At 33.8% G+C, this 20,088-nt stretch overlaps 1 protein-coding gene across 1 annotated transcript in view; it reads right to left on the reverse strand.

The window, feature by feature from the left end:
* Nucleotides 1-6,781: 6,781 nt before the first annotated feature.
* Nucleotides 6,782-20,088, reverse strand: part of LOC134694929 (uncharacterized) — a 109,776-nt gene continuing 96,469 nt past the window's right edge. Inside the window, exons 3-4 of the mRNA XM_063556036.1 lie at nucleotides 7,961-8,054; nucleotides 6,782-7,023 (exon numbers count right to left, since the gene is read on the reverse strand). Coding sequence (XP_063412106.1) covers nucleotides 6,782-7,023; nucleotides 7,961-8,054 — 336 coding nt within the window. The remainder of the gene's footprint in view (nucleotides 7,024-7,960; nucleotides 8,055-20,088) is intronic.

Here is a 20,088-nt window from a genome sequence, read left to right on the forward strand (position 1 = left end):
TGATACGGTCTGTATCTTTGTTTTAATAATAGTTTACATGTTTTTCCGTTTGTATAGCCATGATCCATGTTATATGTTTCTTTCCTGTGGCTGATTGTCCCTGTGATAATCAAAGCCAACTCAGATCAAATGTGATATTGAAATCGCAGGATGTTCTTAAACTGACAAATGAAACACGACTGAAGTATGTATATATTCATTTGATTAAAAAAAGTCATAGAGTCTTCCGCTATCTTGGGTGGTGAAAAAGTAAAACACAATAGTTTTGACAATGAAATAAGCAAATATTTAGAGAATAATGCTATTTGCTTGTACGAATTTTTATTCTCAACAACACGAACGAATGCAAAATGATTTTTTTGTCACATAGTCAACACTTCATCCATTCGTTTCTCTTTTTAGGAGCAACAGATATTTTTAAAATCAAAGTTTCTACTAATTTCAAATTATGAAAAAAAAATTAGAAGAAGACTGATATATCCAACGTCATTTCGATCATCATGAACATGAGCATGATGAAAGAAAACGTATTTATTCGGATAAAAGATGATATTGTAATCCATTTTGGTACTTAGTGACAAGATACATCTGCACATTATAATATATAGTTCGGTTATGGCTTTCAATTGATATTTTTTTCAATGACGTCGTAATATGAACAATATTTATAAAAAAAAAATCATAAATATAGAGCTTTATAGTAATATTTCTTTAGTAAGCCTTTTTGATTTCTTCTTTTCCATAATTGTGTCCTTCAAAATAATGTATAGACATCTTTGTCAATGATAACAAAAACAAAAGAAAAATGTGTTTGTTTTAAAAGGCAAGAAAAGATTAGGAGACCCTTTTATGATTGGTTTACTTGATTAATCTCATTCTGAAAGCTTAAACGAGAACAGTCACGGATAATTGTATGTTCATCAGTTATTCATAATGTAAGTTAATATACGTGTAAAATCAATAAATAACGATCAGGTATAATATCAAAGACACTGTGATTACCTCATATACATTTATTTTTTCACTGCAATGATTGATTAAAAGATATCTTTGTTTATCAGAATATCATGTTTGTTTTAGGTGACATGGCGGCACATAAAATCGAATATGCAAAGGTCTGATGATGTCATTTACCTTGAACAAATGATCTACAACGAGACTGTTTACAATCAAACGCAGGAGAAATCATTCATGGTAGAATTTACAGAAATGGATAAGACAATAGATAGTATATTTTGCAAAATTCAAGCAGATTGGACACAAAAATAAAGTATATCTGTTTTTATGGAAATACTTATTTATGCCTGTATGAGTTCTATATTTTTGTAATTAAAGTTTAAATAATTCTTTTCTGTGTTTTTGCATGTTCTCTATGAAATCAATACACTGAACTTTAATTGCATTCTTTTATTGTTTATTTGACTATTATATTTGAAGACATTTTTTTTCTTCTCTTGATATGTGTTTATATACAATATATATGCACTCTGACTATTAATTTTACAATATTTGGTATGTAGTTACCCGTTTGGTCGCAATGATAATTTAATTTTATAAAGTGTAAAATATTTGATAAAAAAAAGTATAAATAGTCTAACAGCCTTTCAATCAAAGTGAAACAATATACATGTGCTTTGAATGTGTGTTGAAAAGTACCATGTGACTTAACACATATAGTTTAAAACTAGAATGACCTAAATTGACTATATAGTTAGCAAACAAAATTGGGTTTCAGTCAGGGTTGATGTCAGCAGATTGTTAAATAGACGTATTTACACTTGTATGCAAAAACATACACAAGTTCCAGTAAAACTTAACATCACAATTTTATAATTCAATATCAAAGTTCAAATTTGATTTTTGCTTGACGTCAAAAGGTTATTTGGAGCAGGCCTAATGTCATTCGGAAACACAGTTCAGCTTAATACTAAACGTGTAAATTTGTTTATTGTCCTCACATATAGCATAGGCCTTTTAATCATTCAAATTCATCAGAAAATGTAAGACATATTGTTGCTTTAGATTGGACATATAGTGCGTTATTACTTAAATCAGAAAAAAAAATATCGTTAATCAATGCTTCAGTACAGCTGTACTTTAAGATAATATCAAAGTTCATTTGAAACAAAAACGGAAATCGGAACTTATAATTTTCATGGCGTTCCAATATAAGAATCAAAAAATGACAAGTGGTATGATTGCAAATGAGACAATTGTTCTGCAGAGTTCAAAAGACATGGACATAAGCAGTTATGGGTCAATGTGTAGTCTGTTTATAGACAACATTAGTTAATAAATAAAGGCAACAGTAGTATACCGCTGTTCAAAACTCATAAATCCATGGTCAAAAAACAAAATCGGGGTAACAAACTGAAACTGAGGGAAACGCATTAAATATAAGAGGAGAACAACGACACAACATTAAAATGTAACACACACAGAAATCATTTTTAATGGTCAATATAAAACGAATGTTTGCACAGTATGAATTACAAGTGAGAGGTTTAGCTAGCTATAAAACCAGATTCAATCCACCATTTTCTACATCAGAAAATGCCAGTACCAAGTAAGTTCTGGGTGAGCAATCAAACAGACTTGAAAGGTTCATGCTATAATAAATGACATCCGGCACCTAAAACTAGGTAAACATAGATCTTAGACAAATAACAAATTTGACTAAAACATAAAAAGCATACATACAAATAAATCTTACAAAGACGACAACAAAAAGTTGATACAAATAATAAATTTTATATTTGACAACGAAGTCAACAAAACAGTTTGTTTCGTTGATAGTACATACCGTATATAATATCAACAATTATCCGAGGGATACTATAGACCAATTAAGTGATTGAAGGGATACTGAAGCTAGTACATTGCAAAAAAAATGATAAAGTATTTTTCAAAACGGCAGAATATTTGAAGATTGACAATCTAAAAACCATGGACAGGAGAATTTCAAAATAATGTAAATATCATATTTCTTCGTTTTGATGATATTTTTGAATCTCAATTGATTATGCGTTTACTTACAGCTGCATCAATTTCTAGACTTCTGAATGACATTTACTCTTCTGAAGAAGTTGCCTAGATATTACATTAGTGTGTGTAAGTTACCACATATGACATTGCTCTTAGTTGCAATTAATATTTTGGGACTGCATATTTTGAAAAATATAACTTTGTAGTTTATCGCTGTTTTTTTTACTAATTTCTAATAGGTCGTCCAGACATTCGATTTATGATATTGAACAGTTGTTGTTCTTTCGAAACACATTATGTTTAACAAGGCACTTTTATCTGCAAGTGCTATCCCATCGAACACTTTTTTTTTTCAGTTCGTCATTATGACTCCAGCATGAATAATTCGACCCAGGGCCATCCTCACAGTGTTATTTCCCATTTCTTTTATCTTTATGCGGTTGTGTTTTTGTGTCACTCATTACCTATAACCCGAAATACTTCGGATCATATAATTTCATATCTCCAAGCAATGACTTGGATTACAAGGTCAAGTTTGAATTCAATGTCATGTTAACAAAACGAAATTCTCTTGTTACCTCTTTTTACATGAAATTATTAAAGATAGGTATAAGATAATTAGATTATTTGGCTGAAAATAGAGTACTTTTGGCGATCCGTTGATATCTTATTGGAGTTATTGGCTCTGGCATGTTTAAATTAATCATTCATTGAAGCGCCGCCAAAAATTCCCATCCTTTTAAAAACGGGTTACAGAAACCTATCGTATGGCACCGGAAACGACTTTTGGTAAACAGGATGTTGCTAAATGTGAGACTTCGGAAGTGCCGTATAAATACAGTGTTCATCAACTTTCTCATTATTTTCCATTTTGTTATGCCAAACAAAGCACACAAGGTTTTATAACGAAGTGTTAGAAAAGTTATCAAATGACACCGGTAATAACATTAACGGTACCAATTTTCCTGCACTAGATGGCCATTTCGACGATAGCTGTCTCTTCAGTGATGCTCGTGGGCAAACTATTTAAAATCTAAACTTATAAGGTATTGAGTTATAATCCAAAAGGTCCAAAAAAATTAGCCGAATCCGTGAAAGGAATTAGAGCTTTGCACGAGGGAGATACATTCCTTAATTTATAATAGTTTCTAACATTTTGTAACAGCAAACTTTAATAAAACAAAAAATCCGTATTGTCATGCCAGTACCGAAGTCCGAGTACTGAAGTACTGGCCACTGAGCTGATGATACCCTCGCGGAATTACATTCCACCAGCAGAGGTATCGACCCAGTGGTAGTAATAACATTAACGGTGACAATTTTCCTGCACCAGATGCGCATTTCGACAATACATGTCTCTTCAGTGATGGTCGTGGCCAAACTATTTGAACCGTTTTTCAACCATTTTTTTTTAAATGCGAAGACTTTTAATTGTTTTCATGGCAATTGGTTTTCTTTTATTGAGTAATTTTCAGCCACTTTTAGTTTTTGAATAATCGCCACTTTTGTTTTTATCTTGTGGATAAGATATTTAATACATGATATTAACTCTGTTAAAGTTTTCCACCTTTCTTGCTTGGCGGCATGCCGATAAAAACAGCTATAAAACCAGATCCACCCTTTTCTACATTAAAAATGCCTGTACCAAGTCAGGGATGTGACAGTTGTTATCCATTCGTTTTATGTGTTTGAGCATTTGAATTTGCCATTTGATTAGGGACTTTCCGTTTTGAACTTTCCGCGGAGTTTGGTATTTTTGTTATTCTACATTTTTTTTGTCTAATAACTCAAATGAAATTATAAACATATCGATGCATGAATATTTAAAAAAAGATGTGGTATGAATGTCAATTAGGCATCTCGCCACAAGAGACAAAACTGACAAAGAAATTATCAATTATTGCTCACTGTACGGCCTTCAACAATGAGCAATGCTCATACCGCATAGTCAGCTATAAAATTCCCCGAAATGACAATGTAAAACAATTCAAACGAAAAATAAAGTCTACTGCATAACTTTTATTGATTCGAAGATAAGTCCCTTTATTCTTTTACGAATTGTTGCCCTTTGAAAGTTTAACTGTCAATAAATTATTTTCGCTTTAATTTAGTTTAAATTTAATGAATTGCTACTTCATACCGAGTCTGTTGTGTGAGTTTAGGTTGTATATGACCTTGAATCAAATCATATATTGTTTTAATAATTGTGATATAGAATGTCATCTCATGACTCATGACACCGGAAGTGGTTTGCTGTATCTGAATGTAGATATTTGTCTTCATAATTTCAAATGAAAGAAAACGTATAATTTGGTATAAGTTTCAAGTCAATTAGCGCTTAGACATTAGAGCTGATTTGATGTTGAAAGAAAGTTGTGGACAATTTTTCTTATTCAGATTAAAACAAAGTACTGTCAACTTTATGTTGTGTACTCGGTGTAAGTAAGCCGTCTTCTGTGCTGTGTATGTAAAAAAAATATTGGCAAATCTTCAGGTTTGTTTTATTATCTCTGAAATTGGATTATTATTTTGCTAACAATAAAGCATGTGTTTGTCGTGAAGTCTTTGTGGGACAAGATCAACTTAAATTCTAAACGATTATTTTCAGCCAAATGTGTCCTCTTTCATATCATGGTTTAAGGGGCTAGTTTTGAAGATTATCATAATCAACTCAATATCATGTCATATTGACATCATGCTTAAAATATCTTTGAAATTATTTGAAATATGACCAATACACAACTGTGATACACCTTATCACTATTTAGTCTTATCCGGGAAAAACAGTTATTAACACAACTTCCTGTTTGGGTCATGCCGCCAAAAATGGAGGTCATTAGTAGTAAGCTGAGGGAGGAAAACTTTAGAAAGCGACCATTAAGAAACTTTGATAGAGTATGATCCACTTTTTGGAAATTAACATTGAAGTAAAAAAATATTTTGTTTGAAGTACTTACAGTAGTTTAAACATGTCTCATTATAAGTATCATGCATGGTGCATTGTTTACACAGGGTCCCAGATAGCTTCAACTGGGTGTAATTTAAGAACTTATCATCAATGGAATACATAGCGATAAGGTGTATTGAAAGCAATTTATGCACTTTTAAACAAAGGTAAGGGTGTTATCATAAGCACGAATGTCATCAAATAATAACGCTGTATGCTAGATATACCACAGTACTATTGTCCGGCATATATTGGATCTACAAATACAATCATTGAATATGATGTTGTAGAAAGATATAGTATAAATATGACAAATTATTTGAAATGTATCAAGGAGATAAACGAGGATCATAAATGAAAAGCATAACAACATGACCATGCAGTGAGCCGTGGTGTAGTGGTTAGTGCATCGGACTACTAACACAAAGGTTCCTGGTTCGATTCCCGTTTGGGATGGAAATTTCAGGAACTCAATTTTCGGCTCTGCCTTGACACCATTTGCGAGTATGGTCTTGAGGAAACGATGATAGTCAGTCGGACGGGGACGATAAATGGCTGGCCCGTGTTAAGAGAGAGCCATATCTCTTGCACGTTAAAGACAGCCTTGTAGATTTCGAAAAAGAGTAGGCTAATGCCGCTACAAGGCAGCACTCGCACCCGCAAAGTTGAACGGGATTAATATAAGTTGTAAAACTTGTTTCCCAATCCACTATAAATAAATATGTTTAAACTAATGACCAGTATTGTTAACTATCCGAGAAATGATTGTGCATCCTCTCGTGTATTTTCGAAAAACTGTATGTTTGCAATAACAACAAAATAGCAATCATTAAAATATATTTAATACTATCATTTTTCACAAATATATCCACTTCCCCATGAAGGGTGGTCACAGTATACATCGTGAAGGATATATCTTTCCCCTGCATAAAACATCATACAGTCTTGTGGTGCTGCATTTGATCCATCAGGTTGTCTAGTACAAAAAGCTTTGTATGTCATCTTGTTCATTTTGCCGTTTTGTATCCACCTCCAGTCTCCACCAGGGATGTATCTGTTTATGTTCCGCCCTCCAACATGGAAGTGTAAACCTTTAGTAAAAAGACACGTGTTAGTTTTATATATACTTTTAAATCTACCATTGCTACGATGAATTGCATTGTCAGTTAGATATACAGTGAAACCGGGCTAAACCGAATCCTGCATAAACCGAAAACCTGTATAAACCAAACATGTTTGTAAGCACCGTCATATAAAATTGTATGCGTTGTGAACCAGATAAAACCAATACATCGGTCAAACCGACACAATCTTAAGTCCTGAAGAAGTTCGGTTTTAGCCAGGTTTTACTGTATAGCCTTTACGTGAATTGTAAAATTATTATTCAACAATTGACATGAGCATGAAATAAAAAATGGCTCATACATATATATATGCCTAATCTATATTTAGCTTAAACTCGAAATTAATAAAATATTGTTTGAACAGTGATGTTTGATGGAAAATTCTTCATGTGTTAAGTACAACGGCATGTCTTTATTTGTAACCAGATAATCAACTTGCAATCATATTTTTAGCCACACTATACATGATTTGATTCTTTCTAAAGAAACCAAGATTATTTGCGCACTTATATGTACACACGGAGGAATGCAATCCAATGCAAATGTCTAAGGTAAGGGGCAGGGTTGAGGACTGATATAGTCCAGTCAAATTCTGAATAGGTCTGTTTCAAATCAAGATCCTGTCAATCAGGGATTGGGGGTTAGTTTTTGTTTGGCATTTCGTTTTTCGTTCATTGGTCATGTAAATCTGGCGTGTGCTTGTTTTTGTTTACGATTGTTTCACAATTTGTCAAATAGACATTTTATAGTTATTTTAAAGCATTTATTTTGTTCATTGTTTCATGACGTATGGTACAATACAAATGTTAACATCATTGTAAATAAATATTTCATGTGCAATCATCCCGCATCTCCTTAGTTTTATCATGGAACAAAAACATTATAACTTTAATGATGAATATACCTGTTTTCATTTGTTGCAGTTCATATTTCATCAACATGGCTTTTTCCAGAGTCTCAAAATTAGCAAGGTATGTACCGCGCCGCAAACACAATGCCTAGTAAAAAGATTAAGTTTAAATTGTGTTATGTACTGAATTGATTACAATTTCAAAATTAATAGAGATTATAAAAAAAATTATATTTTCAATAATCTAGTTTAGTTCAATCAATTATTTGTGTGGGTATGTGGGTGTTGCAGCCTGTAGCTCATTGTCATATTTGGCATGGCCATAGACTACGCTCGCAGCTTGAATAAGAATTTTGGAATTCCCGTATCAGCTTGAATCAGGATTTTGGAATTCCCGTAAAGGGCACTTGTTAAGTTACTGTCGACCAGAAAGCAGGTGTTACACAAATAAGTTAAACTATATTAACAATTTCAAAATTAAAACAAAACGAAAGTGATTTTTAGTGTCTCTTGAAGGTTTTTTTTTATAACGTAATGATCATTCAAATGAAATTGAGATTCTTTTATTACATCCATTAATTTTACTGAATATTTGCAAAGGAAACATATGCTTTTGAAAAAAAAAACTTCCGATTATGAGAGCAGAATTATTTCTGTCCCTTTGATTACAATTTAAAGTAGAAGGTTTTAGTTTCTGAGTCTATGGGATCCTGTCTCATTCACGCATTCTCTTAAAATCGTTCTTTTATATTCACTTTATTCACTACATTGGCTAGAGGTATAGGGGGAGGGTTGAGATCTCATACACATGTTTAACCCCGCCGCATTTTTGCGCCTGTCCCAAGTCAATTGTTTACTAAAAAAAAATAATAATTGCCTCTCTTATGGAAAATACCCAGAACCCTGGACTATTGGCTACATATTCCCAATTCATAAAGGGAATGATGCATCTGAACCCAATAATTATAGAGGAATAACTATTATTGATGCTTTGGGGAAGATTTTTAATAAAATTCTTGACACCCGTCTTTGCAAATTTTTAGATAAATATCAGATCATTAAAGATAGCCAAATTGGCTTCACAAGGAAAACACGACCATCTGACCATATGTTCATACTTAAGACCATTGTTGATAAGTACTGTCATACTAAAGAAGGTAGAGTGTTTGCCTGTTTTGTTGATTTCCAGAAGGCCTGTGACACGGTCATTCACCATAAAACTCAAGTTATTAAACATTGGGTTGGGTACAAATTTTTATAATATAATTAAGAGTATGTATGCCCAGAGTAAATCGTGTATTCGATTGAAGAATAGAGTTACGATAGTAACAGACCTTTTTCCAACTAAGGTGGGAGTGAAACAGGGAGATATTTTGAGTCCTAATTTGTTTAAAATATTTATAAATGATCTCCCTGATTATCTAGAAAAGTCACCTAATCCAGTCTTGTTTAACTCAAAGCCAGTTCATTGTTTATTATATGCTGACGATATTGTCATTTTTTCTTCCTCGGAAAAGGGGCTTCAGTGTAAACTTGATCAATTAAATAATTATTGTAAAGATTGGTGTATGAAAATTAATCTAAAAAAAACTAAGGTGATGGTATTTAACAAAGCAGGCAGGCATACAAAACATAATTTATATTTTAATGACATGTTGATAGATTGTGTTCAACATTGTAAATATTTAGGTATAACATTTAGTGCATCGGGATCTTTTTCCTTTGATCGGAAGGAATTGTACAATAAGGCATTGAAAGCATACTACAAGCTACGAATGGACTTCTTATCACTGAATCCAAATGTTAAAAACAGCCTCCATGTATTTGATCATACAATTAAACCCATTCGTTTGTATAGTTGAAATTTGGGGCTTTTTAAATCCCTTCAAAAAGAATTAAATTCTCAGACTTCTACAGTTGATCAAGCCTGTCCTAAACTTCTTTCAGAAAGATTACATATGACATTTTGTAAATTATTAATAGGTTTGGGGAAAAGAGCAACAAACCTTGCCACTCTTTCAGAACTTGGGCGATTTCCTTTACATTTTGATATCACCAAATCTATGATCAGATACTGGCACCGGCTTGAAAATTTGGGTTCATCCTTTCCCTTACTAAAAGATGCATATTTAGAGTCAAAGCTATTATTTGAATCAAAAATTTCCTCTTGGTATGGATCTTTAAACTATTTGCAAAAAAAATTAATAGGGTTGACAGTCTAACCTTTGCAAGCAACTTTAGATTCAAAATTTTAATTAAAAAGTTTTTGTATGAGCACTATGAAATACAGTGGAGAAACCAAATGCACAATTGTGCTGATGGGAAGCTTTGTAGCCATAGCACTTTTAAGACTCATTTTGGTCTTGAAAGATATCTTACTTTATTACAATCACCTGAGTAGAGGAGAAATTTCACTCGATTGCGTATTTCTTCTCACAGACTAAGAATTGAACAAGGTCGCTTACTGTCTTACAAGACAGAATATGTCTCAAGTGCACCTCAAATGAACTTGATGATGAAAAACATTTTTTTATTCTCGTGTACATCATCTCAAGATAAGAGAAATTATTTAAATTCCACTATTAACTCACTATGCCAAAACCTTAAGCATCTGATTCCTAGCCAAAAACTGATATGGCTTCTTCATGTAGAGAATCTTGATATCTGTCTGTGAGTTAATTGATGAAGATAAAATATAACTTAAAAGATAAATGTTTAAATCATGCTTTCTGCACTAGGCACGAGGTTGGCATGGTGGGGTACAGGACACATCGTACAAGTTCTATTACCTTTTTGTTTGTGATATTTTTTTATCAAACTGGTAATAGTTTATCTTTTTCGTAATTTGTGCACGTTGACATGTCAATTAGCATTGTTCCTTGGTGCCTCTTGCAGTTGTATCACTTTAAATAGAACTGACTCCTCTGCACCAGGCACGAGGATGACATACCAGTTATGTGCAACTTACCATATCTTACCATATCATTAATGTCCCGATGCACATTTTTATATTCACCCACTATGCCATATAGCATCGTCCCTTGGGGCCTCTTGCAGTTCAGCTAGATATATTTAGCCTTCTCACAGTATTCGTTTTTGTTACTTTCTAGAGGTGTGCCTGAGACAAAGGTTTTATATATATACTAATATGTGAAAACTGTTGTTTCTTATTTGTGTCTGTGACTATCTTCTTCTTCTTCTTCTTCTTCTTCTTCTTCTTCTTCTTCTTCTTCTTCTTCTTCTTCTTCTTCTTCTTCTTCTTCTTCTTCTTCTTCTTCTTCTTCTTCTTCTTCTTCTTCTTCTTCTTCTTCTTCTTCTTCTTCTTCTTCTTCTTCTTCTTCTTCTTCTTCTTCTTCTTCTTCTTCTTCTTCTTCTTCTTCTTCTTCTTCTTCTTCTTCTTCTTCTTCTTCTTCTTCTTCTTCTTCTTCTTCTTCTTCTTCTTCTTCTTCTTCTTCTTCTTCTTCTTCTTCTTCTTCTTCTTCTTCTTCTTCTTCTTCTTCTTCTTCTTCTTCTTCCTCTTCTTCTTCTTCCTCTTCTTCTTCTTCCTCTTCTTCTTCTTCTTCTTCTTCTTCTTCCTCTTCTTCTTCTTCTTCTTCTTCTTCTTCTTCTTCTTCTTCTTCTTCTTCTTCTTCTTCTTCTTCTTCTTCTTCTTCTTCTTCTTCTTCTTCTTCTTCTTCTTCTTCTTCTTCTTCTTTCTTTCTTCTTCTTCTTCTTCTTCTTCTTCTTCTTCTTCTTCTTCTTCTTCTTCTTCTTCTTCTTCTTCTTCTTCCCCTTTATGTTTATGGAAAGCTCTGGGTCCGCTACTGTATATCATTATGAGTGACATTGCACACGGTGTTTACCATGCACTGAGCGTTACACAACGTTCCTTATATATAACAAGGCGGAATTTATTATACCACTGAATTTAAATTTTTTACTCTTTTGGCGATAGCCACGTGGTCAGTAAATATTCTGCATTGCCCCTATCAGAGCTTTGAAAAGATATATTCATATCAATATCAATAGTAAAGTTCAGGAAAAATCAAAACGTAGTGTCACATTCATCTTGTATTTTGGAGATAAAGAACAATATTGCAGTAAATGTTATATCAGATTTGAACTTCAGTTTTCAAAGACTGTGTTGTCAGATAAAAATGATAGATTTGCGATAAGGTCAACATCAAATAGGCAACAGGTCCTGACGGCATACCAGTAACAATTGTCAGGGAGAGTGAATCGGAGATTGTCTGTACCTCCGCTTGTCTGTTGATACATGTTTTCAAAGATAGAGTAGGCTCGAAAAAGCTTAAATGACAAAGCTGCATATACAAAGAATGATACAATTACCGCCGGTAAAAAGTTTTTAGTTGTCTGACTTTTTATTTAAGAATTGAATGCTTCTTTTTGTAACTTCATTGGGGTGTAAAAGTGTTGACCGAAGTACATTTCTTAAAATGTGCGCACGGTCAACGCTTTTACAACCCTATCTAATAAAAACACCAAGGGGCCATGGATGTCAAATTAAACTGCTCAGATAACTAGAAGACTAATGGGGATCATTGAAAAGGCTGAGATTAAAAGAATAACATTTTTTTGTTATCATATTTGGATAAGAAGCATGGGGTTTTGTCATTGTCGAGGCCATACGGTTGCCTGTCATTGCTTTCATCCACTTCATTTTAACTTTGGTTGATAGTTGTCTCCGCATTGGCAAACATTCCACACCTCCTTATAATTATTTTTATTTGGTAAAATCTACATTTCGGCAAGAAATATAAGGTGACCATCCACCTTAAATTTTATTCATTGTACTGAACCCACAAGAATTACAGAAACATGCGAGAACATACTTGATTTATTTTTCTTTCACCAATAACAGTTCATTAGTAATAACCAACCAGTGGAAATAATTTGGACAAAATTCAAAACAAAACTTATAAATCTAATGGAGAAGCATATACCAAAAAAGACAATCGGAGGTAACAAGCCGGATTAAGAAGGAGAAACAAGTTATTTAAACGAATGAAGAAAACGGAACAAGCATCTGATATAAGGAAGTACAAAGGGAGCAAAAAAATGGTACAAAAGAAACAGCGTAACTCCTACTGGAACTACATAAATAACATCATAGAAGTAGGAGATGAACACCAGGAACAACCCAGCAATCAGAAATGCTTTTGGAGTTATATTAAATCACTGAAAAAGGACAACTGTTGGGATCGTCCCTCTAAAAGACAATGGACGATTATTTAATACCGCAATAGACAAAGCTAAAATCTTGAACAGACAATACCAATCAGTCTTTACGAAGGAAAATAGCGACGACATACCAAAGCCATCAGGTGAACAATATCCACAAATGCCAGAGATTACAGTCACAACAGAAGGCGTTAGAAAGCTATTGAACAGATACAACCCAAGTAAAGCATGCGGCCCTGATAAAATACCAGATAGAATCTTAAGGGAATGAATGTGCTGACGACCTTTTATACATTGTATTTAATGCCAGTATTCGATCCGGTACAGTGACAGAAGATTGGAAACGTTACAAGCAAACGTAACAGCAATATTTAGGAAAGGAAGCAGATATGATGCTAGCAACTATAGACCCGTCTCACTCACCTGTCTATGTTGTAGATTCCTGGAACACATCATTGTCAGTAACACCCTGAAACATCTAGACAATCACAAAATACTTACCAACTGTCAGCATGGTTTTAGAGCAAGACGAAGCTGTGAAACCCAACTCATCACGCTTTGTCATGAGCTTACATCAGCTTTAGACAGAGAAGAGCAGATTGATATGGTTATCCTTGACTTTTCTAAGGCCTTTGATCGTGTCCCACATAAACGGCGGCTAAAAAAACTACAGCATTATGAAGTTTCAGGACAAATACACAAGTGGATTCAAACGTTCCTAGCCAAACGTACCCAACAAGTCATCGTTGAGGGAGAATCTTCAAAGAAAGTTCCTGTGGTCAGCGGATTCCCACAAGGGACTGTACTTAGACCGTTACTATTCCTCCTATTCATCAACGACATACCTGACATTATAAAATCCAACACACGACTATTTGCAGACGATTGTATAGTATACAGAACGATAACATCTACTGCTGATACTAACAATGACTAATGTACTACAAGAAGATCTTTACAAACTTGCAGAATGGGAAAAAACCTGGGGCATGGACTTTCAACCACAGAAGTGTAGTGTACAATCTACCACTAGATCACGTTTACCAATAATACACTCATACACGCTTCAGGGACAAGTGCTTGAAAGATAAAAAAAAAAGTACCAAATACCTTGGAGTCGACATTGAATCAGAACTGTCCTGGAAACAACACATCAATAGAGTAACTAAAAAAAGCGAACAGCAGGATTCCTAAAACACAACCTATGAACATCCAACAGCGAAACCAAGATAAATGCATATGTTAATTGCAATACCCAGATCCAACTTAGACTACTGCGCAACAGTATGGAATCCATACCAAAAAGAGCAAGTAAAAAAGGTTGAAATGGTCCAGCGTCGAGCAGCCCGTTATGCCACCAACCGCTATTGGAACACCAGTAGTGTGGGCAGCATGTTAAAAGAACTAGACTTGGGACTGATCATTGGAAAACAGAAGAGTAAAAATACAGCTTACATTACTCTACAAAGTGGTTAATGATCTTGTGGAAATACCATGCGACACGTACTTAACACCAATGTCATCGAGAACAAGATCATCACATACCAAGAAGTTCCGTCAATTTTCAACCAAGACTAATGACTACAAATACAGTTTTTTCGCAAAAAAAGTGACAGTTTGGAACTCACTACCAGCAACTATATAGCTGAGGCTCCCTCCTTGGTATCTTTCAAGAGGGAGCTTTCAACACTTACTATCTAGTTTGTGCAGTCCCCCATTTCAGTGCCAAGTAAGTCAAATGATGGACTGGAGCTGTGCCGGCGGGGATTATTTTCCCTGGTACCGCCACGGAAGCTGGATTGGTTCAGGCCAGATGAACGAAAAGCAAATGGGAACCCCCCTTTTTTATACATTGCTTTATTATTATTTTTATTTTTTTTATAAACTCGCTTGTATGTTCTTTGGTTATCTTACAAAATCATTACTCTTTTTCTTGCGCCCACCGGAAGCGTTGAGTGTTGGTCAAGTTTGACAGATCAACGTAGAATGTAGATGTAGAATCATATGTATGATTATTATCGATTACATCTTAATCCTTTTTCTCCTGGTCCATTAGTTTACCTACATATGATCACATATGATGAGTCTATACACCTTATCGCTATTTAGTCCATTCCTGGAAAAAACAGTCATTTATACAACTTCCTGTTTAGGTCACGCGGGCCGAAATGGAGGTCATTACAGTGAGCTGAGGGAGGAAAAACTTTAGAAAGTGATCATCAAGAAACTTTGATATAGTATGATCCACTTTTTTCGAAATTAAAATTGAAGTAAAAAAATATTTTGTTTGAAGTATTTACGGTCATGACGGTAGTTAAAACAGGTCTCATTAAAAAGAATTGTTTAAACAGGGTCCCAGATAGCTTCAACTAGATGAAAGAGTTGTGTAATTTTAGAACTTATCCGGAATGGAATAAATAGCGATTAGGTGTATGATGTCTCAATTTTTTTTTTAATTTTGATTCTTGTCTTCTTCTTTCAGTAACTTCCTCCTGTGGTTAGGAGCACATCAATTTCTTGATTATACACAATGGGCTTATATTACACGGACTTATACAGTTAAAATCACTTTGTTTTTCCACAGTATAAAACGCAATGCATATATTAAAAATGTAAAAGGCGATGGGCTTATTTTACACGGACGATATTATCAGATTATCATATACTTGTATAAAATATTACTAAAATTTTACAGTTCAATAACATTTGAAAATATCAAAAGGCTATGAAAGGATTTCTTTGTTTATTGACCAGATTCCTAAAAATTGCCATAGGAAATTGAATTGAAACGGGCTGATAAAGGTACCTTTATTGACTGCTTCCGGAATGTTATCACATGCCTTTCCGTTAACTTCCGTGACGTTTATCAAATGGAACTTCGTGCATTTCCGGAAATTTGATTGAAAACGACAACAGAGCGCGGAAAAGTTAAACATGTTTTGAAAGACATATTAAATGAGGTGACAATATTATTGGAGAACATGATAATTGTTGTGACAAAACAAATAAAATGCTTGTTATGTCAATAAAACAAATAAAGTAATGAATGTGTTTTGGTTGTCTGTAAATATTTTCCGAAATTGCAAAGACAAACAAAATTAAATTTTAATAGTTCTTGTCTGTATATCTTCTGCTGAAGTTTATGATAAAAAGACAATTACATGTCATTTTTCATATCAGACCCTTTATCGGCCCTCGTTCGTGATATCAGCCCTCGAGCCTGTGGCTCTTGTGCTGATATCACAACCTTGGGCCGATAAAGGGTTTGATATGAAAAATGCCATGTAATAATCTATACTTATTACATGGCATTTTTCATATCGCATGTATTATCAGACCTAGGTTTAATATCAGCCCAAGAGCCGCATGGCTCGAGGGCTGATATTGACCGAGGGCTGATAATACATGCGATATGAAAAATGACATGTTATGATCTTTTTATCATATTCTTCAACCGTAAAGAAAAATAACAGATTAATGTATTGATCCTTTTACGTGGTTCCCGAACTTTAAAGAGTAAAAACGTTCACGGAGGTCGGACCCAATATTTGATACATTCAATATGAACTTTTTCTATCATATGCCTCAACAGAGAGAGAAAAAAAATAATTCAACAATATACATAATTATGAACATTGTTTGGAAAATCAATTTTCTACTATTATGTTTCAGAAAAAAATAAAAAATGCATTCATTTAATAATTTGGTTTTTTTTAATTATTTTAATTATTTCACACGATATACTTTCCATTATAATTGTTGTGTACACTACTTTGTAATGTTCTTTCACTGAAAACGTAGCATTGAAGTGTATTTTCCGGAATTGGCCGAGTATCACCGGAATGCCATGTGATAACGTTACGGAAAGGCATGTGATAACAATCGAAGCATGTGATAAACTTTTCATATCAGCCCGCTAAGCACCAATTCGAAAATATGAAATCTACGTCAATGTAATGCTATTATCATACGGTAAAATGTATATGTTATTTAGTCTAAGTATATGATAAGTATATATTATTACATGGCATTTTTCATATCAGACCCTTTATCGGCGCTAGGTCATGATATCGGCCCAAGAGCCGCAGGCTCGAGGGATGATATCATGAACGATGGCCGATAAAGGGTCTGATATGAAAAATGACATGTAATGATCTTTTTATCATATACTTCAGCAGAAGAAATACAGACAAGAACTATTGATTGAAAGTTTTTTAATTTAATTGTTTTTTATTGATATTACAAGCATTTATATTTATCTTGTCACAACATATATTTGCTCCTCAACTATTTTGTGAAAAGTATTAAATCACTTGCGGTTTTCCGCACTGTTTTGTCGTTTTCGAACAAATTTCCGGAAATGCACGAAGTTGCTTGTGATAAACGTCACGGAAATGAACGGAAAGGCATGTGATAACATTCCGGAAGCAGTCAATAAAGGTCCCTTTATCAGCCCGCTGATGAAATTCTGAGAAATCTGTTCAATAAGCCTAGCAAACCTTTAATAGCCTTTTAATATTTTAAATGTTATTGAACTGTAAAATTTTAGTAATATTTCATACAAGTATACGATAATAAAAGTTATGCACTTCGATACTTCGTTAAAAATTGTCTAAAATCTAAAATGACACTGATTCACTTTATGACATTAGTAAAACCGTGGTCTGACACTATTAAATATGTCTCTATATTCTAACAGGCTTCAGCTACCACTTTGATACAGCAATTGTCTGTATATTACGTATATTATTGTTAATATCAACGTATTCCCAAGTACATATATATCTCAACTGTCCTCCATGTACCTAACTCTTCTTACTGTTCTTTATGTACGCCACTATTTTGTGCTCTGAAAAGGATCGAAAGAAAACTCAATTCCATGTTATTATTAATGGATGTTTATATTATGATAGAGCATTAATCATACTTAACCTCTGTTGATGTAATTTATCACACAGATTCCTAGAAATTGTTTCAACCATATTTAAAAAAATGTTGTCGTTTGGAAGTATAGAACCCGCTAGTTTTCTGCAGTCAACAATTAATTGGCTTAATGTTTCCCTATTTCGAAAATTTGTTTTCCACTGATCAATCCCAATTTTATTTATAACAGCCTGTTTTAATGGGGCATAAAAGTCCTACGGACCCCTTCCAGAGATGGACATCTAGTTAGGAAATGTAGAAGGTTTTCTTCCTCGAGTTTGCAAAGGGGGGAAATTGGGTCTGCACTTCCTATATTAAATTTAGCTTTGGTTGCTTTTAAAAGGTAGGTCCCAGTTAGTATTCTAGCTTTTGTTATGGCTTTCTTTGTATCCCCCGGAATTTCTGTTGCTGTTTTCCAAACTGGATGTATTTCTCCTATATTGATAATGTCAGTACAGAGCCTAATCAGGGTTGATTTTTCTCTACTCAAAGACCTAAATTTATCACTCCAAAATGTATTAATAGCATGTCTAACGGATTGTTTCCATTTAATTTTTGTTGGAAGAAATATTAGAAGCTCATCAATGCTTGGTAGGCTATATTGGAGCAGGACATTTTCTGTTCTGTGTAGAAAAGTTCCATTGCAAATTTCTAGCCGGTACTGACGCAACAAGATATCCCTAAGATTTTGATATTCAGACGCTAGGATTGGATGCTGAAGGCTTAATTGTCTTTTGTGGAGCTCGACCTCTATAGGGAGGCCACCCAGTAGTGAGAATACTGCAGCAGAAACTGTTCTTGTTGGAAGAGCCTGAATATTTTTTAAGAAGGATAAATGGAAGTTAACCAAGTTGTTGATTTGGCTGTTCGTAAGAGGTAAAACTTCTAGACTGTAGAGCAGACGGGGTAATATGTAGATTCTATAAATACTATAGGAAATCCTTGGATTCAAGCCATTCGTGCCATGTACACCTGTTGAAATAAGTGAATAGGTTGTTCTTCGTGCTAAACTAATGCGGTCTTATTTATATTTATTATATTTTCATTTTTTGATGATCTTATAATACCTAGATGTGAGGCCTTATCACTGTGCTTAAACGGCCGTGGGTAACTTAAGTTACCCACAGCCCAAGATAGAGCCGCCTGGCTTCTGTTAGGAAGTTTGCTCCTATATAATTACAATACCATAAATACAAAAGAAATGTTCAGTAATTAAAAAGTCATATAAACCTTTTAGGGAAACTCTGCAATGTAAAACGTGGTTTGTTACTACAAAATAAACGATTACAGCAAGATTTGACAAAACACTTATGATGTCCGTAATTTCAAAACAACTTGTCCGTAACTTTTTTCCTTATACCAATAGGGATGTCCGTAACTTTAGCATGATGTCAGTAACTTCCAACTGCAGAAATAATATTAATAGTGAACATATTAAAAGCACCTTAGAAGAACAAGTTCGGAGGTCAATCCTTATAAATACATAGATAAATCAGTCCAAACCTCTAAAGAAGATATGTATGATTTGATACCCGATCTTATTGAATCCCTGAGGTCAATGAAACTTTTAGAAGATTTTAAAACTACCTTTATTGCTATAATAAACTGACACCTGCTCAACAATATAGCCTTCCATCTACTCATAGATATTGGCATTTTTTTTCTAACAATAAACAACACATCACACTAGATATAGTGAAGAGACCATATTTTGTTGGCTACCAATTCAAACATTATTTAAAGGAAAGAATATCATTTTTTCCACGGCTACACAGGCCAAGGACTCATCAGTGAACAATCTATAAAGATAGAAGAATGTTAGATATAAATGTCGCCGTACCGTCAGATCCCGTTTAATACCGGGAATCATTTTTAAAAATTTAACGGAAAATCCGTGACACTCTGGTTTTCTTTTTTCTCTTGTTTAGTTTGAAGCATATCGTTATTGTATAAATCTATGTAATAATTAAGGGGTTTGATAGTGTTTAATGTCCTTTAAGTGTTGAAATTGTTAATCTTACAATTTTGAAAAAAAAAGTTACCCACATCCAAAAATAAATGCTTATTTGTCTCTGAAA

The sequence above is a fragment of the Mytilus trossulus genome, chromosome 13, assembly GCF_036588685.1.
Source record: "Mytilus trossulus isolate FHL-02 chromosome 13, PNRI_Mtr1.1.1.hap1, whole genome shotgun sequence".
Lineage (NCBI taxonomy): Eukaryota > Metazoa > Mollusca > Bivalvia > Mytilida > Mytilidae > Mytilus > Mytilus trossulus.